The sequence below is a fragment of the Papaver somniferum genome, chromosome 9 (genome assembly GCF_003573695.1).
Source record: "Papaver somniferum cultivar HN1 chromosome 9, ASM357369v1, whole genome shotgun sequence".
Lineage (NCBI taxonomy): Eukaryota > Viridiplantae > Streptophyta > Magnoliopsida > Ranunculales > Papaveraceae > Papaver > Papaver somniferum.
Genome location: NC_039366.1, coordinates 116,678,612 through 116,700,519, shown reverse-complemented (window position 1 = coordinate 116,700,519; position 21,908 = coordinate 116,678,612). Strand labels below are relative to the sequence as shown.

The 21,908-nt window shown below is 36.6% G+C and overlaps 3 protein-coding genes and 1 non-coding gene across 5 annotated transcripts; 1 reads left to right on the top strand and 3 right to left on the bottom strand.

Annotated features, from left to right (window-relative positions):
- Positions 1-789: 789 nt before the first annotated feature.
- LOC113314243 (putative uncharacterized protein DDB_G0271982) lies at positions 790-5,705 on the bottom strand. Its single transcript, XM_026563025.1, has 2 exons — positions 4,827-5,705; positions 790-1,135 (listed from the first exon to the last, which is right to left on the bottom strand). The coding sequence occupies exon 1, from the start codon at positions 5,595-5,597 to the stop codon at positions 4,833-4,835; it is 765 nt and encodes a 254-aa protein (XP_026418810.1). The 5' UTR covers positions 5,598-5,705; the 3' UTR covers positions 790-1,135; positions 4,827-4,832.
- On the bottom strand, positions 2,078-2,170 carry LOC113314623. The gene has a single exon (XR_003342502.1). It is a non-coding gene; the product is annotated as a small nucleolar RNA U54 (small nucleolar RNA).
- Positions 5,706-5,793: 88 nt separating the features above from the next.
- On the top strand, positions 5,794-7,401 carry LOC113314245 (probable phosphopantothenoylcysteine decarboxylase). Its single transcript, XM_026563026.1, has 2 exons — positions 5,794-6,892; positions 7,259-7,401. Exons 1-2 carry the CDS (start codon positions 6,268-6,270, stop codon positions 7,300-7,302), a joined length of 669 nt encoding a protein of 222 aa, XP_026418811.1. The 5' UTR covers positions 5,794-6,267; the 3' UTR covers positions 7,303-7,401.
- Positions 7,196-12,580, bottom strand: LOC113314242 (protein DETOXIFICATION 44, chloroplastic-like). 2 transcript variants are annotated; one of them, XM_026563024.1, is made up of 14 exons: positions 12,164-12,580; positions 11,947-12,068; positions 11,357-11,515; positions 11,049-11,218; positions 10,371-10,506; positions 9,861-9,957; positions 9,658-9,758; positions 9,367-9,530; positions 9,167-9,238; positions 8,935-9,051; positions 8,276-8,371; positions 8,060-8,181; positions 7,833-7,897; positions 7,196-7,735 (listed from the first exon to the last, which is right to left on the bottom strand). In XM_026563024.1, exons 1-13 carry the CDS (start codon positions 12,448-12,450, stop codon positions 7,834-7,836), a joined length of 1,707 nt encoding a protein of 568 aa, XP_026418809.1. In that variant the 5' UTR covers positions 12,451-12,580; the 3' UTR covers positions 7,196-7,735; position 7,833. The 2 variants fall into 2 exon arrangements, with proteins under 2 accessions (XP_026418809.1, XP_026418808.1); XM_026563023.1 differs by having other exon boundaries at positions 7,196-7,738; positions 12,164-12,579.
- Between the last annotated feature and the right edge of the window lie 9,328 nt (positions 12,581-21,908).

The window sequence follows — 21,908 nt, the reverse complement described above, 5'->3', positions numbered from 1 at the left end:
AGTCAAGGGGCTGTTATATTTTGTTGATTCGAACGGGCATCATTGTTGCCCTGTCTGTCTTTGGCCTACTTAGTCTGGAGCAATGAGTCTCATGGAGGAGAAAGTTGAGGATTTAGTCTTTTCCTAGAATAGGATCCACATGATGAATTTGAACAGTCTGGCCTTCTGTTTTGAGACAGCTGTTTACCTTCTGCCTCTTAAGCTACATGCTACATTTTGACACTCTATAAGCAAACAGACAACAATACACAAAGGAAATGATGAAATTATCAGACGGCCCGAGAGAAGCTTAAAGTTCTCTAGGAAAAGAGCTGCAGTTTGAGTTGTAGTAGCCACAATCTTGCAATCTCCTTTCTATAACATCTGATCCTTCAGCTGGTGAAGCTAAGTGAGTTTCCAGAAGGGCCAAACTTTCAGCTTATTCACCACTTATTGCCATCATGGTCGTTGCTCTCGCCGCCATAGGAGGAGACCAATGCATATTGAACTTATCCAACTGTATAAAGCGTTCATATATTGACACAAAATAAGCATGACGAATACGTGTAGAAGTTTCATCAACTTGCTAATCCCTCCCTCTCTGGCTGGAGGTTCAGGACCAAAACTATGCAGCCTTGATTTTATAAAGAAACCCAGGGCTTGATAGGCATTTTTATGGCTTATGATCCTACATCCCTGTTTTACATTGGGTATATTTATGGCTTGGTAGCCAAAAACATGCAGGGTAAGGGAACTGTGGACTGGGAAAAAAAATAAATAAAATAATTCAACAAACAGGTAAGGACGAAATGGTAAAGAGAATCAAACAGATATCATATTTCAAAACTATATCCAAGGAAGTTCTCAAGTTTAAATGGCTTTAGTCTCCAAAATCTTTATGTCCAGCAACACCATTTAAGGGCGTAAAACAAAACCAGATGACATGTAATCCAAAAACATACGCTAAAGACTGACACTCCTTGATTCTCTCATCTTTGGAACCATTTAAGCCTGGACTTATTCAAAAGTGATTGCTTTTGTGGGCTTTGCCAACAGGTCAGTGCACTCTTGAAAAGAGGATCTGGTAAAGCTGAGTTTCCTTCCAGAAATCTGGAGTCAAGAACCCGTATGTCTTTTGGAGAATATCAAAAGTAGCCTGCAGACACAAAACATAAGAGCATTAGCGGTCTGTTACCATCAGAAATCCCAAACTCCACAAACATATCCAGATAACAGATGAATCAAGAACTAAACCACATCCGGACGATTCTTGAAGATCAACATTTTCAATATAAAATAGAACAAACATTTAATGACAAAAGAAATCTACACAGAAAATGCAACAGAACAGCAGATGATAATACTATTTCATAGAGAAAGTAATGCAAAGGATACAGTTTCAAAATCAGCAGGTCTACATGGACAATGAAGAAAATACCACAAAACCGATTCCCCTAATAGGAAAATGGTGAACCATTTTTGGGACCCACTATCCCATGTAAGAGTCAGTTTTGGTGATGTTTTTTTCCATTGTTCGTGAAGAATTATTGTTTCAAAGTAGAATATTAAGATCAAAGCACGATAACAATAAAAATCCACGATCGTGTACAAGGATCTAGTTTCCACACAGCTAAACGATATTCAGAAGATTGCTAGGGATAAGATGAAAAATAATAGGCTATAGCGTTATGCACATTATTGATCAGAATGGAGAACATAAAAGTGACGATGCTGAGATGCTATTAATGTTGTCAATATGTATAGATGTCTAAAAGATCTAAGAGATCACCCGTCTAAGAACCTTCAGCCCAGGACAATAAATTCAAGAAGCTACAAAGAGTTCCGATGAAAGAGACATTTCTACAGTGTCTCCTTTACATTTAGAAAATTGAGCCTGTGAATTATAGTTGCTAGTGTGACCTGCCTTCTCAATTGGACAAGTCAGCAACCAAACTAGAAGAGACTTTCTAGTTACATGATTAAATTGACAACAATTTAACTGAGGAAAAATTTCTTTGAATCTTGGCATCTGAGGCTTCACCAGCAGAAAACCAGTCAAATCAAATGTAGTTAACAAAACTACATACTGTAGTGGCAAAGCTCTCATATACATTATATGGTATCATCCTGTTGGTAATATACCAATGAGAATAGCGTATATTGCCTGTGAAAGACGTGTAATCATTGAGCTTATACCACCAAAAGAGCCTCAAAGAGCACATTAATGCAATTGTTTCTACTTACTACAAACTCAACACATTTATGACCTCAAAGAGCAAGGTCATAAATGATCTGATCTAGCTAACAATACTACTATTATAGTGGAAAAGCTCTCGTATACATTATATGTTATCATCCAGCTGGAAACATACCAATGGGAATAGCGTATATTGCCCGTGAAAGGTATGTAATCATTGAGCTTATACCACCAAAAGAGCCTCAAAGAGCACATTAGAATTCCGGTCACTGGTCGGAAGTGAACTGGGTATAGTGATAAACTGATATGGTGGTCAATTGAGTATACATTTGATGGACTGAAATACCTCAGAGGCGATGTGCGAGATCCCTCATACTCTGGGGTGGGACTGACTCTGTTAACAACACAGGCAAGCTAAAACTTATTCCATAATTTGTACAAAGCTATTGCAGTTAATTAAGCATGGGCCCATTACAGACCACAGGGGGTGTCCTACAATGACAGCAACTGATGCTACAACCAATCCATGGTGGGGTGTTTTTGAGATAGCCATAGTTTCTGCTGGCGGAACACTCTCTAAACCTGAAACTTTGGCTTCTACAACTGATGCACGTTGCATCAGAAAGCTGGGATTCCTACTTCTGGGGTCTCCCCAGAGACAAATACTCCAATCTTGCTTCACGAGCACAACGAGGTATTATGATTAATTATGCAACTTTTTTGTTATTCCACCTGTTGTGCTTGCTAATCATTATCTTCCGACCCTACATTCATGAGTTTGGACTCCTAGAGGAAACCGTCTACATGAGACTATAAAGTTGTATGAATCTGTGATCAGGACCAGTGTTTTAAAAAGCGAAAGCGTAAAGCGATACGCTCTCTTAGCAAGGCGCAAAGCGCTGCTAGAAAGCGTTATTGAAGCGCTGCTTCGCTAAATATCTAGATTAATAAATACTTACAAATCTATATGAAAAACTAAGAAGTTCTCAAAAAGTTATACCTTTTCGGTACACTTTTTTTTAGCTTGGGTAGACATAGGCGTAGATCGCGGAGAAAAAGAAGTAGGAAGAAGAAACATCTAAAAATAAGTGTCTGTAAGAGAGAATGCAATAGTTATAGGTGTTTTACATACTATTTTAGGTTATAAAAAAGCTAAACAGAGCCAACAGACATCTAGGGAAGGTTTTTGGGCTTTAGAGCCTTAAAAAAATCTGACGAGAAAACCTATTAGCAAAGCGTGAGTATCAAGGCGTTCTGGAGGCAAAGCGCTAAAAAGCGCGAAGCGAAACGTTTTTTAAAACACTGATCAGGACACTCGGTTCTTTTGAAGGAAGCCATGAATCAACCTAGAGCTATGCCAAAGAATATTAGGTGGATGCTATTGTTCATTTCCTGAAGCATGTTAGAGTTTGTTGATTACCATGATTAAGTCTAATGTGGATGAGCCCATGAGTACTAAATGAAACTTGCTTCGTCATACAGAAAACTAATTCTCAATTCCATATATTGCAGAAAACAGTAAAGGCTATACATATGACTGGCTAGGAAATCCATACCCTTTATCAATTTGGAAACTTAACTGCATTGGTCAGTCTAAAATTTATAGGCCTCTTTTATACCAATTCATTATCTTCATTGTTTACCATTGACAGACATATGAAGCTAAGATATAAACAATATCAATCCATTTCTTTCCTCAAGCATGATGTAGTTTATCCAGTTGTTAAATTATCTGATAATGTTGTTGCTGCTCTTGGTGTATGAATATTTTCATGATGTCAATACAGATATATCTGCATATGTAGACTCAAACATTGTGATTTCTTTTGAAATTTGCTTCTTCAAAGGAAGAATAAAAAAGCGTGAAGTTGCAGGAACTTATAAAACTGTGGATATTTTGCCACCTTATATGTGTTCCCACGAATCCCACATTGTAAGTTTCAAACTCAAAAAGCACTTTTTTCCCCCAAGAAAATAAAAGCATTTCTAATCCACCTATATATGACTGTGAATTTGTTGTCTAGCATGATTTATTAGCTGAAATATCTTCTATACTTAATTGATGTATTTGTCTCAGATAGCTCTCTGGATAAGCTCTCAGGAAATCAACCCGTCAGCCATAAACTAAACAAGTGCAATCTGACTCAATTTCTTCTGTAAAGCAACTTCTGAAACTGCGTAACAGTATCGGTTTGCTATTATTAAGCAAGGTCACAAAAAATCCTAATAGTCTTTACCATTTGATCTAATCCAGCTAACAATACTACTCCTATTATAGTGGAAAAGCTCTCATATACATTTTATGTTATCATCCTGTTGGAAACATACCAATGGGAATAGCGTATATTGCCTGTAAAAGGCATGTAATCACTGAGATAATACCACCAAAAGAACCCTAAACAGCACATTAATGCAAATGTTTCTACTTACTACATACTCAACACACATAATACTAAGCAAGGTCAGAAATATGGTACAATCAATTAGGCATCTCTATAAGCTTAAGTGACATAAATAGACCTAATATTCTCCAATATACAGATTAAAAAACACTTGAATGATCAATTAAATTTGTAATTTGTTCCTCACACAACAAATCAAATTTCAATATCTTACTAACAAAATCATATAATAGAGATAAAATTCTAACCTCAAATCATCTAAGCTTCTTGACTCCCATATTCCTTTTAGCCGCCTCATTAACATTTTCAATGTAACCTTCAATTGGTGGTGTCAAAGTAGCCATAAACCGATTCGCAGGAAACGGAGTTAAATCCGGAACCATTGCAGCTTCCTTCAAATGATCCGGCAATGCTTCAATTGCTGCCTTCTTCAATTTCAAAATCGTAGATTCTGCAGCTTGTCTGGCACGATGCTTTCTCATTAACACTCTACTATACTCTTTAGCTAATCTCCTACCATCTTCAACAGTCAATTCATACTTTGGTATTTTCTCAGCATCAACTAAACCTAATGAAATAAGATCCAACCCAGGTGTACCCATAATCTCTCTCATTTGTTCTTTATTATCCTTCTTAGCTCTTGCTTTGATTTCCTCGAGTTCACGTTGTCGATCTTTACTCATTAACCCTAATTTCTCTCTTTCAGCTTCTCTTTCTCTTTCTTTTGCTGATAATTTACGAATCGGAGTTGGCGCATTTAAACATCTATCAACCATATCGTTAAGACGTTTAGATGCTTCACCCCTTGTACCTCCACTACCAGGTCCAGCTTTTTCTGTTCCTGCACCTTTCTTCTTAGGGATTGTTGATCTCTTCAAAGGTGCTGCTGTTTTGAGTTTTGCTTTTCCTTTTGCTGTTCCACTTACTGAACATCGTTGAAGGAATTGATAGTTTAGGGTTTTCAGTGATGAGGATGATGATGATGAAAATAGTGGTTTTAATCTTGACAGAGGATTCATTGGAATTGAGTAGAGAAAATGAAATGGAGGAGAGGAAACTAGGGTTTTAGACTTTTAAACTTGGGCTGTGGTGGTGGAACTGCGGGCACGCGTAATGCGGACTTGGATTTTTTTTTAATTCAATGCATTAATTAATAAGATTAGCTAAAGAGGACGGTAGGCCTTATCTTTTGTTTTTGTTATATGGGCAGTTAAGTTCAAAATCTCTAGTTATTTTCCCGAGTTCCCCGTAAAACCTTCTTCGATCTCAATAATAATGCTGAGAAGAAAACGTAGCAAAATCCAAGTCCAGATCGAAGACAAAGAAGAACTCGTAGAAGCTCGTAAACATTCACTCGCCGTCGCTGCCGCCGCCGCCGCCGCTGCTGCTGCAACAGCAACCACTAGTACAGGAGCTGCATATCTTAACAATCAACTAGATCGGAACAAAGATCCTTCCAGCAAACATCAACGAATTGGTCTTTCTTCTTAACCCTCCAAAACCCTGAAAAAATATCTTAATTCTAGGGTTTGAGAAGACTTAAGAATTTTCTGATCATCATTTTCTAGTAAATTTGGGGTTTATCAGTCCAAATAGAGAACCCTATAAATCAACTTTTCCTCTGTGATTCTGGTTTTTGTTAGTTCTCGAATTTGTACAAGTAGGTTGGTTTTGGAGATTGATCAAGTAATGGATTTTGAGGAGGAGCCTATGGTTTCAGAACAGGAAGTGGTAAATGACAATTCAGGGCCAAGGAAACCTCGAGTTCTCATTGCTGCTAGTGGAAGTGTAGCTGCTATAAAATTTGGCCATCTCTTGCATAGCTTCTCAGACTGGGCTGAAATCAAAGCAGTTGTTACCAAATCATCTTTGCATTTCATTGACAAGGCATCAATTCCGAAGGGTGTTGTTATCTATACTGATGAGGAAGAATGGTCAAGTTGGAAGAAAATTGGGGACAATGTACTTCACATTGAGCTTCGGAAATGGGCAGATGTAATGGTTATTGCTCCATTGTCAGCAAATACACTTGGAAAGATTGCTGGGGGATTATGTGATAACCTGCTGACTTGTGTTGTTCGAGCTTGGGATTTTAGCAAGCCATTGTTTGTTGCACCTGCAATGAATACCTTCATGTGGAACAACCCTTTTACGCAACGACATCTTGATACAATCAGTGAATTGGGTATATCTGTGGTTCATCCCATCACAAAGAGATTGGCTTGTGGAGATTATGGAAATGGTGCAATGGCAGAACCTTCTGTCATCTACTCTACGGTGATGCTCGCTGTTGATTCCCAAGCACAAGCAAATGGTAACGTTGTTACACAATAGTGTCTTTCCAGAGTAAATTACAGTTTGTGCTGATGTATAAATTCTTACTAGGTTTGTTCATGTGGCCTCTCCAATCTAGTTTAGTAGGGATACTGTAGTGTGATCAAACATGTCGGTTTCTGGTTTCAGTAACTTGTTATTCTTACTCTTAAGGTTTCCATGTTGTGTTTTCATTTTTATGTTCTAGTTTATCAAAGAACTACTTGTGTTGGATTTTAGAAATTTCTGAATTTGATACAAAAATATATAAAATTAGGATTGAATTTTTGATAAAAGATATGACATCAAAATCCAACTTCCATTGTTGAGCAAAAAAAAGATCAAATATGGGTTTACATTATTACAGGAAAGTTCCATGGAAGGAGAATTGAACATTTTTCAATCCACTGAATGAACATGTGCATAATGTTTCAAGGCACGTACATCACTGCTGACGTTACTGGAATTGGCTAAGGTGCTGTCTCCAGAGGATTTCTCGTTAAATTTCACCTGTATCTTTTATAACTAGTAGATCCCCATTCGTCTTGATTGCAACAGAATGTTAGGTGTTGAACTGGTTGTCAGTATTGTTACACTTGAAGCTTCCCTTGACCCTAAGACGGGAGCTATGTTTTCACTGTACACTGGACCTTAAGACTTAACTGCTATAACTAAGTGACCTGCGTCACTTTTCCATTGCGAAGAGGATGTTCGTTTCTTGTTTTAACCCTTTTGAAATGTTTGAAACCACTGACTTGGAGAGTGCACTTAAAGAACACATCCTAACAAAAGGGGTCTTAGTTTCTTGTTCATTTTCCCTTGAAGCTAGTTGGGTCCTTTGCTTCTACTGAGAGATGAGCAGTAAAACAAATAAGTTACACAGGTTCACGAATTAGAGCAGAACTTTTCTTTCTGGTCTACTACGGAATGTTCAAAAGTACCTCAGTTACTTTTCTGCTCTATCTGAGACCAAACAGTTTTCCACGGTCCACTCTTGCTTCCCAGTCTGAAAACACACATTATGAAATGGGTCAATTACCATTCTGTGGTTACCTTCCACCCAAACAAAAAACTAGTACATTTTCTTAATTCCTTGGATGGACCACTGCAAAAAAAAAGAACATGTGCAAATGACTAATTACAGTTTGAGCTTCGAGATAAAGCATACCTCCAAATCCCAGCAAATACTCGTAAGATCATGAAAAGAAATAATCCCATCCAAACTCCAGCTAAACCATACACCGGAACAGACACCAGTATGAACAATGATGAAACCAGTCCAATCAAAGCCTGTACAAGATCGTCACCTTGTTAAACATTATATTTTCTTGATCTATACAAATAGTGAGTTAGAGAAGTAGACAAAACACATAAAAATGCGTACCATGGAGTATGCTGCATATGCAAAATCTGAAACCCCATAATAAAGTCCATCAAGAACAAATGCAACAGCATTCAGTGGCTGAGTTCCAGCAACGAACTGCACAATTTTTTTTGGCACCAATTACTTAACTTATCAAAAATTTCAAGATCATAAGAAAGTTCAAAATTTAGCTCTTCTTAGCGATGATTTTCTCAGTTAACGTTACCAGTATGCTCTAGGAAAGAGACACAACAAAATACGAAATAGGTTTTCAAATTTCCATATCTTTGCTTATGGTGTTCCGATCCAAAGTCTATCATGACAAACTTTGGGAGGAGCAGATCTTATGGCTCCAAAGTACCCTCCAAGCCACTCATATCCAAAGTGCGTTCCAAAGTTCCCTCGCAACACATTTTGGTATCCAAAGGAAAGCAGGGAGTCACTTCCCGCTGCATCATACAATGGCAGAGCAGGAAGTCACTGCTAACTACAATATCCAATGGCTCTTAGAACTCCTTTTGAACTCTTATGGAGATTTTACCATGAGTTGATCTTACTAACTCCGTACCAAAAGAATATATGGCACCAACTTCAGAATGGAGTCTTCCAAACCATAATACTCCCTATAGTCCTTCCCTCCCCCCTCTTGCTAATCCGTGGAAATGGGTGCAGTTACTTACCCAGAGACTTGATGAGGCAATCTCCAAGACAGCAGGATCCGTACTAAATAAGCTAGAAAATGAGTCAAAACCAGCGAACAAGACAATAGCCAAAACGACTCCAGTTCCTAAGCCAATCTGATTATAAAATTAACTGTCTCAGCAAAAATGTACTTCTTTCGAGCAAAAGAAAGAGATAACAACAAGCATGAAAAATGATAGTTTTATTTGTTTCAGAAAGAATGCTATTAACCTGTAAGCTTCGGTAAATTACATCACGTGCCCGTTCGTAATTCCCTTGAGAATAAGAACTAGCGAGAAGAGCCTGCAGAAGAAACAGAGATTTAAATGGTAGCCAAAAAGAATATTTTAGTCGCTAAGGACAGTTCTTGATTATGTAACAGCAAAAGGTAAATCGCGCATTCTAAAACGTTAGAAATACAATTAATTTACCTGACCAGCTAGTGCCAAAGCATCATTAAGCAGAGAAAGTGCCATCCAAACTTCCAAAGAAATTTGATAACCAGCCATAACTATAGGACCCTCACGTGCAGCAGCTGATGTTGCTAGAGTCAAAGTAACAAGTACTGCTATGGTTCTGCCAATTAAAAGACCGCCTGTAAGAAATGGATTGTTACTGGTTAAGAAAGCAAATGAATATCTGAAATTTCTCAAGAAAAGTTGGACAAAAGAAGAAAGATATTGGAGCCCTACTTAAGAACTTTTGAGTTACTGAAAGCCTACCAGATTTAAGATATCGAGTAACTCCCACGACAACAATATTTGGAGGGACAAGTATTACTCTTGAACTTAAATTCCAGAGAAGAACAAATGCAATCAAATATCTGAAACAAAATGGAAAAGAGAAATGTAAAGCTAAGCAACTGATTTACAGGAAAAATAAAGATCCAGTACAATATTATGCCAAACACTGTATTGTCACATACTCAGAAAGCACCGTAGAAATGGCAGCTCCACTGATGCCCAGTCCACAAGAAAATATCAAAATCGGGTCCAGTATTGCATTCAGCAAGTTCCCAGCACCTGATTTTCTAACTTGACGATTTAGTACATGAAACTCACAAGCTTTTGAAGGAAAGCAGAAGAAAGCAGATGCATTACTAAATCAGATCCAAAGGATTTGCTAAATCACAAAAGGAGAATGTTCGTTTTCTGTCAATACCACACTTTCTCATTGGTACACTTCAGGGAGCAAGTCTCATAGTTTTGATTACATAACAAAAACTTCACTTGTTTGAGGAACTTATCGAACATTAAGTTTCATCAACATAATAAGTGCATGCCACAAGTAAGTTTCATCAATATAATAAGTGCGTGCTCGATGGCTATTTTTACAGAGAGGCAATAAATTAACTGGACTTAGCAGAGTGTATGAGTGATGAAATTATTCTTGCAGATCATTACCAGATAACGGAGTTGGAAAAGAGAATACTTACTTACGGCATAGAGAGGTGTCTTTGTATCTATAAGTCCACGAAAAGCTCCTTGTGCGGCAAGAGCAATTACTATTGGTGGAGCACCAATAGCCCTCAGAGTGAGGAATTGCTCAGCTGGTGCGTGCATTGGTGAATCCTGTAAGGCAATACATATGTGTAAATGTTTAATCTAATTAAGATTATAACAGGAGGAAATGCATCTGTAACCGAAACTCAACGAGCTCGAAAATGACTTTCTCATATAAAACATCATAAAGAAACAAAATTACTACTACTATAATTCTGTGATTGCAAAGATGACTGATCTGCTAGGTCCTACTTACCCCTGGAGGACTTCAAAACCTATCATATTTATTGTAGGCATGTGGAGCAATTAAGAAGTTATTTTATAAACTCTATGACCACTAGTACAAATAAAGGATCCATCTCTTTCATAATATTTCCATAGGCTTGCCATCTCTCCTGCCAGTATCATGACTCCGACTGTCAAATTGAAGGTTTTAACTCAAAGGAGAAATCATCAAAATTCAGGTGCTAAATTGCCGAACAGCAGTTTCTGATAAATCTTGCATCTAAAACCCAGACTACACAAAAAAAGGTCTGTCTCTACATCAAGGACTATTTCAAAAAGGACCTAGTTTTGTTCTGAAAATTGAAGTTAATCATTGTATTACGTACAACAGGTATACCCATGATATTCATAAGGAACTCGGAACCGAAGGATAAAGCAATAGCTTCTGCAATGCCAATGCCAGCCGCCAAAGCCAGAGAGGTTGAAACTGCAGGAAGGAGTTTCTTGTTTTGCTTCTCGCCAATAGACTCTTGAAGCACGGATGCAGAATTGGTACCTTTATCACCAAAACAAGACTTATAAATAAATTTTTAGTTACTAATTCCATAAAAACTTTGATAAAGGAGCTCAAAGGTACAATTTACCATACACTACAGTTCTGATTAGAACGGCAAAATTTGAGAAGAAATCATACCTGTACCATCTTTTAAGCTGTTAATATTGCTTTCAGAAGCGAGTGCTTGTTCTTCAGCAACAAAAGATGTTGTAATGTTAAGAAGTGGAACATTCAGTAATTTTGACACCAAATTGAATACTGAAATCGACACCCCAACAGCAGCCAATTCAACTGAGCCTAAATTTAAAAAAAAAAAAAAGTGTATGATGTAATTCATATTTATCAAGAGAAGTCAAAACAGAAACAACAAAAACTAGAGGGTGGGTTGTTAACTTGTTGCATTGTCACATCTTGTCGTTTGATTATATATATACTTGACTGCTACTTGGTGTGCCATATCTTTTGCAACACAGTGGCGAACTGATGCTCTGGCAGCATATCAGCTGCCACTTCAAGTGACATGCTAAAGAGGTCCAACAATATGACCCCTCCAAACATTTAGCCACATTATATCTCCAACATTTTATCTCTAAACTTGAAATTAAAATTAGGAATCTACCTCTATAGCCCAGCAGGACTGAGGCAAAATAAATCATAATTTCTAGATTAACGAGTCCAAACATCACAGACTCAAAAGATTTCTTATTAATGCACCAGCATTCACAAACCTAGACGACCAACAAATGCAGTATCCACGAGTGAGGTAATTGGGTCAGCAGCTAGAGCCAATGCAGCAGGAAGGGCTATAGACAACACCTCCCATCCAAGTTCGCCGGCACTGAATTCATTCCTGATGTAATCCAACAAACATCAAAATTTCATAATTCATTTTATCGAAGAACACGGATAAGAAGGATAGAAACACTTTACACCAGGCAGGAATACCTCAATCGATGTATAAGGCTACGAACTGAACTAGCAGGATTTGAGTATTTCACTTGTTCCCGTAAATTTTGAGGTTTTGTTTCTTCAGTTGGAGTTTCTAATGAGCTATTAGAGTTCTTTGGAGGTAAACATCTTGAGACGGATTGAATACAAATGGACGAATCCAAGTTTCTTCTGGAGATTATTTTTTTAACGGTTGGAGCCGTTAAGTTGCATAAATAACATCGATTTTGATGTTGTTGCAGGATTGAAGAACTAAAAAATGGTTGTGAAAGAGCAGTCACCATTTCTGAACTTTTCAGTCTCTAGATTCTAGAGCTGAGAGACATGAAAGTTTCAGAGAATCTTCAGTCTACTCTTTCTGTGACCATACAATTTTTTTCGACGGATATGACTCAACGCATATGAACGAAGGGGATGAGCATGGGCCGGTTTTAGTTTCATCCGCATCTAGTCAAATAAAATTTAAATTTAAGCCAAGATTATTAAAATAGAGTAAAATGATATCCCCACCACAACTGCCATCGCGCACCACCACTTCCGACCACCAGCCGTCGCCGCCGACCACCACCACCACTGCCTCTCATCACCACCACCTCCCAACACATCCATGTGGCACGTGTAACGAGAAGTTACACATCTTTATGACATATGTAATGAGAAGTTACACATCTGTATGGTATGTGTAAGAAGTGTGAACTGGGTAATTTCATTATTGAGTTTTACAGGTACAAGACATAGTCTTTATATAGACTCACTGACTCAATCAACAGATACATTTGACAGACTGTAATCAATGTGATAACAGCTGTAAGTAATCTATGGTTGTGAATAACTAGTCCGTACATTGTACGGATGTATGACTCAGTCTAACATCCCCCCTCAAACTCATGCATGTACTGCAAGCATGAGTTTGTTCTTTAACATCCCAAACTGAGACTTGGAAAGACCCTTGGTGAACAAATCAGCAATCTGACTGAGAGTATGAATATAGGAGACTTTCAGGAATCCACAACTAACCAAATCACGAATCATGTGATAATCAACTTCTATGTGCTTAGTACGAGCATGAAAAATTGGATTTGCAGTGAGACTCCCTGCACCAAGGTTATCACAGTATAAACGACATGGAAGTGACAAGTAGACAGATAGCTCCTCAAATAAGTATGATAGCCATAAAATTTCAGCAGCTGCATTTGCAAGACCTCTATACTCAGCTTCAGTGGAGGATCAAGAGATAATGTGTTGTTTCTTTGAGGACCAAGATACCAAGTTACCCCCTACAAAGACACAATATCCTGATATGGATTTGCGTGTATCAGGGCACCCTGCCCAGTCACTATCACAGTAAGCATTTAAGACAGAGCAATCACCAGCTTGAAGAGTAATACCCTGACCCAAGGAACCTTTAATATATCGCAAGATGCGTTTAGCAAGTTGGAAATGCACATCAGTTGGTTTGTGCATGAATTGACACACATAGTTAACCACAAAACTGATGTCAGTCCATGTGAGAGTGAGGTATTGAAGACCTCCCACCAAACTTCTATAAGAAGCTGCATTTACATCTGACAAAGGAGAGCCATTATAAGCTGACACTCTGGGTCCTGAGCCAAGTGGAGTTCTACATGGTTTGCAAGTAAGCATATCATATTTTCTTAGCAGATCCAGTGAGTACTTGTTTTGGGTGAGAAGCATCTTGTTTGCAGAGGAATCAAAAATTGCTTCAATGCCCAAGAAATAGTGAAGATCACCAAGGTCTTTCATGGCAAATTCTGATTTCAAAGATGTAATAAAGGAAGTAAGAAGAGAATCAGAAGTGCCCACAAGAATAATATCATCAACATAGACTATGAGAATCATCCTCTCAGAATTCTTATGATAAATGAACATTGAACTATCACACTTAGAATTCTGGAATCCATATTGAAGAAGATAGCCACTAAACCTCTCATACCAGGCTCTAGGAGCCTGCTTAAGACCATATAAGGATTTCTTAAGTTCACAAACATATGTAGGATGATCTGGATCAACAAATCCAGGAGGTTGTTCCATATACACTTTCTCCTTAAGATGTCCATGCAGAAAAGCATTACTAACATCCAGTTGTCTCATGCTCCATTTGTTAGAAATAGCCAAACTTAATACACATCTGATTGTAGTGGCTTTAACTACAGGACTAAAAGTATCATCAAAATCAATTCCATCCACTTGATGATAACCCTTTACCACTAGTCTAGCTTTATGTTTATCAATAGAGCCATCAGAATGTAGTTTAGTCTTATAGACCCATTTGCAACCAAGTACATTCATAGAAGGATGGTATGGAACATGAATAAAAGTATGATTTTCATGAAGTGCAGTATACTCATTTTTCATAGCTTTGACCCAAACTGGAAGTTTACTAGCTTCTCTAAATGTCTTAGGGTCAGCTGGTGGTTGAAGTAGAGTAGCAAAAGCAATGGGAACTGGATGTTTACAAGTATGAATTGCTACAAGATCTTTAGAGAGAGGCTTAGGAACATGGATACCTGATTTTGATCTTGTATGAACTCCAGAAGCAGGTTGAGTAGTAGAACAAGATACCAGATCTGATGAAGGACAAACTTCAGTGGTTGATGTAGACCCTGGGCAAGTAATAGGTATCTATGAAGTAGAAGTAGTTGGTACCTCAATAGAAGTAGGTAACACTGGAGTAGAAGTAGCAAAAAGAAATTTAGCTTCATCAAATACTACATGAATAGTAACATAAATCCTTTGATATTTGATATCCGTACATCTGTACCCTTTGTGATGAATGCTATAACCCAGGAAAACACAAGGAGCTGACTTTGGACTTAGTTTATCTTTCCTATAAGCCACTAGGTTTGGATAACACAAACATCCATATAATCTTAAAATAGAATAATCTGGTTTAAAATGATATAAAACTTTATATGGAGACTTATAGTCAAGAACCTTGCTAGGTAGTCTATTAATGAGAAAGACAGCTGTTAAGAATGAATCAAACCAGAACTTCTTAGATAGAGAAGCATGAAAAGCTAAAGTATTTCCCATTTTTGTGACATGCCTGTGTTTCCTTTCAGATGAACCATTTTGTTGATGAAGATGAGGACAAGAGATTCTCAAAGCAATACCACTTAAATCAAGAAATTCTCTAAAAGGACCTTTAATGAGTTCCAGTGCACCATCACATTGAAAATGCTTAATCTTGACTTCAAAGAGATTCTCAACAAGAGATTTAAACAACTTAAAGCAATGAACACTGTCTGACCTTTGCTTCATAGGATAAATCCAAGAAAATTTGGAACAATCATCAACAAACAAAATGTAGTATTTGTTTCCCAAATGTGATTGTACAGGGGCAGTCCCCCAAATGTCACAATGAATAAGTAGAAAAGGTGCTTTAGAAACATTAATAGTAGCATGAAATGGAAGACATTTATTTTTGGCTAATTGACAAGACTCACAGACAGAAGAAGTACATTTGGTTGATAACTTGATGTTAGTAGCCATATCAAGTTTTTGAATGATCTTCTGTGCAGGATGGCCTAGCCTGAAATGCAATATAGAGGAAGAAGCGACTAAAGCTGAAAAGGCAGTACTGTGAAGAGAAGTAGTAGCTGTTGAAGCATCACTGGATGTCTTGGATTGACCAGATAGTATGGGATAGAGTCCATTCTTCATTCTCCCTCTAGCTAGTATAAGGTTGCTCTTCAATGACTTGATTTCATACCCCCAAGGATAGAACAGAAACACACAATTATTTTCCTTTGTAAATTGAGCCACAAATAATAAATTGTGTTGCAAGTGAGGTACATATAGAACTTTGTGCAGATTAAATTGATTAGAAGAAGTAGACAATGTAGAAGAACCTGTTAGAGAGATTGGAATTAACTTACCATCACCAACAATAACTTGTTCTGGTCCAGAATGAGGAGTATGTTGCTGAAGTAATGATGCATCATTGGCCATATGACTAGAGGCACCTGAGTCAGGAATCCAAATTGGCCCTGAATTTGTATGACTCCAACCACCACCACTCTCATAAGCAGTATCAGAAGGAAATTGAACATTAAAATCAAATTCTTGTGCGTCCCAAGGAGAATGAGAAGTACTTCCTGCATTGATATCTAGACCAAGAAAAGCTCGTTGTGGTGGTGCAGTGCTGTTGCGAGATGCAGAGTATCTAAATTTGCACCTGTTTGCCTTGTGACCATCTCTATGACATATCTGACATGGCTCCTCTCCAGAAGTGAGAATTATTTTCTGCACAGGGTTGAATTCAGTTTTTCGAAAACCAGGTGGATATGATGATGAATTATTCTGAGGTATAGGTGAAGATGATGATGCAGTCATAGGTGGTTGAGATGCCATAGAAGATGGAAATGGCATAGGTTTTCGAAAAGTAGAATTAGTATTGTATGATGAAGATTGGCGGCGAACAAAAAATGCAGAATTTGTGGGATCTGTGATGAGGGAAGAATAAGAATCTGAGTCTTGTTCTTTCAAGAACTGCTCATGACTGATGAGGCGAGATCGAAGCTCATAGAAAGACAATGAAGGTTCTCTATTTTTAACATTAACCACAAAGTGAATGAATTCCTTGCCAAGGCCATTAAGAGTGTACATTACCAAATCAGAATCTTGCACTGGTTCACCAATTTCTGCAAGAGAATCGGCAATTGTTTTAATCTGATGGAGAAACTCATAGATTGTTGAAGATCCTTTCTTGATAGAGTGAAGTTGAGATCGTAACATTGATTTTCTGGCGAGAAATTGATCGCTGAAAAGTTTAGCAAGATGCATCCATTTTTCTCCAGCCGTTTGTTTACCGAGTAACTCAGAAGAGAAGGAGCGATCAACAGTAGAGTTAATACAAGATCTAACAAACTTATCGATCTGCAACCACTCAAGATAGTTTGGATTTGGTAATTGAATGTTGTTAATCATAACTGTAGGTGATTCCGGATGAACAGATCCATCAACAAAACCATAAAGGTTTGTACATATAAGAATAAATGAGATTTGATCCTTCCAAACCAAGTAATTAGATCCATCTAATTTGCCAGATACAAAATTAGATATATTCTGAAACTGAATTTGAAATCTGCTATGAAACACAAAAGGATTATAAAAGGTTGAATGTTGTTGTGGTTGTGAACAATGTTGTTGTTGCTGTTGAAGATGTGTAAAATTTGTAGGTTGAAAAGATTGAAAAGATGTAGGTACAGGAGTTTGTATAAGTGTGTGTTGTAGTGATGGTGGTGGAATTGATGTAGAAGGCGGTGTAATTGATGTAGAAGGCGGTGAAGTTCGTTGTGTAGACAGTGGTGTTGATATGTGTTGAGAAGAAGGTAACTGTTGTTGTTGTGGTTGTTGAGAACAAAACAATGGTGGAAACATAGTTGCGTTAGAAGAAGGATTGTAGGTGGTGGTGTTAACAGCGGAAGAAGAAGCAACAGTGGTTTGAGTAGTTCTCACCATTTGGGTTAGTTACAGGTTTAATGGTGAGAAGTTGAAGATGAAAGAAAATTACAGGATCAGAGGAAGTTAAAATTCCTTTTGGTATCTGATACCATGTAAGAAGTGTGAACTGGGTAATTTCATTATTGAGTTTTACAGGTACAAGATATAGTCTTTATATATACTCACTGACTCAATCAACAGATACAAAATGACAATACAGGAGTGACCGACATTTGACAGACTATAATCAATGTGATAACAGCTGTAAGTAATCTATGGCTGTGAATAACTAGTCCGAACATTGTACGGATGTATGACTCAGTCTAACAGTATGAAACTGTTACATATGGGCATATGTCATGTGTACTTAGAAGTTACACATCCATAATGAATATGTATCCAGAAGTTACACATGCACATGTATGTGTATCTCAACAATTACACGTCAAAAAAGAAACATATAATCAGTTGTAATTGTAAACGGTACGCGAGTTATAACCCCAAACGTGTCACTATCCATCCACAAAAAACCCATCAAAACAAAAGTAACACAAAAACCCCCCAAAAAATAAAAGTAACACAAAACCCCCAAAGAGTTTGATGAAACCAATTCTGGTTTCATCATAAAATTTGATGAAACGCCATAGAATTTGATGAAACCAATTTTGAAATTTGGGTTTTTGTATCAATTTTTAAAAATTTGGGGTTTTTGTATCAATTTTATTTAAGATGGAGTTTTAATGGATCCCAACATTTGAATGGGGTTTTTGTACCACAAGTTTGGTCACCTTGGGTTTTTATAACTAGTAATAATTTCATTTACAATAATTTTTCTGTTTATGAATTGTTATTGAACACAATAAACGAGTTAAAACACGAAATATGTAAAACAAAATCCTTGAAATATTCCCTTCATTTTTTGTCATTATTGATTCCAAAATGCTTGCATATTTACAAACAACATCCATGAGATTACCGTAACTAAATGAACAATACAAACATCACTGCATAAATCAACTTTGATGAGATTAAAAAGAACAACACACACATCAATGCATAAATCAGTTTCACCTGCATCTAAAAATAGCGTAATTAGAAGTTACACATGCATCTGGGTAGTGTAACTAGAAATTACACATGCATCTGACTAATGTAACTTAGAATTACACATGCATCTTTAGTTTCGCATGCATCTAAAAAAAGCGTAATTAGAAGTTAAACGTGCATCTGTGTATTGCAACTAGAAATTACACATGCATCTAACTAGTGTAATTCAAAGTTACACATGCAAAATTACAAAGTTACACATGCATCTGACTTGTGCAACTCTGGCATATCCATTTATCATTAACTTGCACGTAACGTGTAATTAGGAGTTAAAATATAAGTACCTTCTTCACACTTGGTGAGAAGCGTTCAATGACTGACGAACCAAAAGGTATCTATTTCCACTGAAGACGGCACCTCCACTTATATCTTTTGGATACAATGATAAACTAGTTAGTGTCGAAGCACCTGCCAACCAATGTTAGCTAGTAAGAACCACATTTTAGGAAGAAAGTAGAAGAAAGATAATAATTTCACAAATAAGCATGCAATCATGTTCTGTTAACATAAGTGTAGCATGTTTATTGTTAACATTTTTATAAAAAAATTACATCTCAGCTAAGGACATCACATTTTGAATTTAACATTAGCAAGTTACACATCCTAATTAAAAAGAAAAAACACAGACTTAACATTAGCAAGTTACATATTGCTATATGGATGTGTAGAAGCAAGTTACACATGCTTACTGGATATGTTGAAGAAAGTTACACATGTCAATTGAAACAAAAACAGACTCATAACTGAAAGAAGTTACATTTATGTGTAACTTAAAGTTACACTTGCTAATTGGATGTGTAGAAACAAGTTACGCATGCAAATTGGGTATGTAGACGAAAGTTACACATGTTACCATCACATAACAAATTGAACAAACAAAAAAACAACTTCACTATCAGATTCAAAACATAGGTGTTAATGAAAATAAACCATAGAGAGAGTTTGAGAATCATGATGTTGAAGATGATGATTAATAGTAGGAGTAGTTACCATGAAGAAGGAGTTTGGGGATTGAACCAAACGCACGATCTTGTGACTCCTCTTTTCCAACTCAGCCGGTGGATTCATCAGATCGATATCGTTTGAGAGAACCTACAACACAAATCTGTATCATCAGATTGAATCTGATTTATTTTTTCGGAATCGTAACTTAAAAACTTGTGGTGATTTATTTTTTCAGAATTATAACTTGAAGACAACGATAAATATAAGATAAATACAAATCTCAACACTATTTTGCGAATCAGAAAAGATATTAAAACTTAAATCAAAGTTGTTAGGTTTTTAGAACCGTAAAATTTTCAGAAATTAAATTCGAAATCAACACATTAACAGAGAAGAGGAAATTAAATTCACTTTTTCATTAAGTTTCATCGATGAATCTTCAAAATAATTGGTCGATAATTATTTTCATCAACTTTCCCCTCTAATTCAGATTTAATCATCAAGAACAGTTATAATGACATCACGATTCGACGATTGAAAACTCGTTGAACCTTCTTGTAGTTTCACGTAACTTCTTCTTTGTTTTTCCAGATCTAAAGAGAATGATAAACTCAAAGTACAGAAGAATGAATGATGCTAACAAAAACCCAAGAAATTCTTCGTTTTAACGGATCTAAACTGAGAAGATGAAAAATGTTGAATGAATGTGTGTTGTTGTCGTTGTTTGTTGAAGAATCAGATTGTAAACTACAAAAAAATTAAACTTAAGAATCATTTTCGTCACAACCGAGAGAGAAAGAGAATGTAGAAATGAAATCTCTTCTGATTTTTCTCTTGTATATATACAAAAGGATAGACTTGTCATTAAGAGAAAAAATCATTTACTACAAAGCCCTGAAAATGAAAGTTTTAGGCCTAGGGATAACAAAAACTGGAAAGTACGTAGTTGGGAGAGAAGGATCCATTTTGTGGGGGTTGTGTGTATATAACCCATATAATAAGGAGTTTACAATAGTTTTCACTTCCAAATTTGGCATCTGCATCCAATCCAACATCCAACAAATTTGTATCTAATGTATGCACGAATTGACGGATTGGATGAACTAAAAAAATAAAACTAACAAAAATGATTTAAATAATGACCAATCAAGGAATAAAAAAAGAAGAATATGACTTAATTTTGCGTCTCAATCTCAAGTCTTAAAAGTGATAGCATAAAATGATGAAAAGATAAATCGACTATATGGCGGACTATTTAAAATACATAATTTAACATCATATATTATAAAAATATTATAAGTATTTTAGATCTAATGGATACAGATGTCCAATGGTTTTTAAGAATGCATCTGCATCCATTCCAAAATCCGTCGGATGCCAAAAGTTGCATCCGCATCCAATACATTAGTGAAAGGTCCGGTCATCCAACCCGTAAATATGCGGTAATTACAAGGATGGAAACCACGAATTTCGGACCAAATACTCACCCCTATAAATATCATATCTAAGAATTTGGGCTTTAGTAAAGCCAACATGAATACCATGAGGAACAATTTTATTTTTTCCCCAGACCTTTTCTGAGGAGACCCTTAATTTATAAGACCATATATCCTTTGGTTTCAAGGGGTGTCATAACTCCTATCAAATGACAACGTCACCCTTTCACTTAATTCCCAAGTTAAGCTAACCTAATACCTTTAGGGGTTTTATACCGCCTTAGAGATTTAGTTACTTCTAACTTTGTTATTTTTCTCTGCTATCGAGTTGTTTTGCTCTGTAATCGAGCTAATTAATCTATGCTCAATTATTCATTTTAAATATTGTTTTGTAATGTTGCTAATTATTAGCATAGTTCTCAATTTCTTGGAGTGTTATTCACCTCCTTGAAATACCAATAGTTTAGTAATTTAGAATAATTATATATTCATCCACTTCAATCGTGCACTCTATTGACTTGTAGTATTGGGTTACTGTAGATGATTAGATTTAGACAAAGGGAAAAAATTTCATTCCAAAACCAGAGGTAAAATCGCAATTCCGTGACTAGGGGTTGAGTCATCATTCTGAGCCAACAATTATTTTCGGAGTTCATCAAAGCTAAAATGAGAGAGAGTCGGACGAAAAAAAGTGATCTATGAAGACAAGTTCAATCATCATGGACAAAAGACAAGCTCATCCCTATAGGACAAAACTCAATTCTCACGGGAGAGACTAAGCTCTTGGT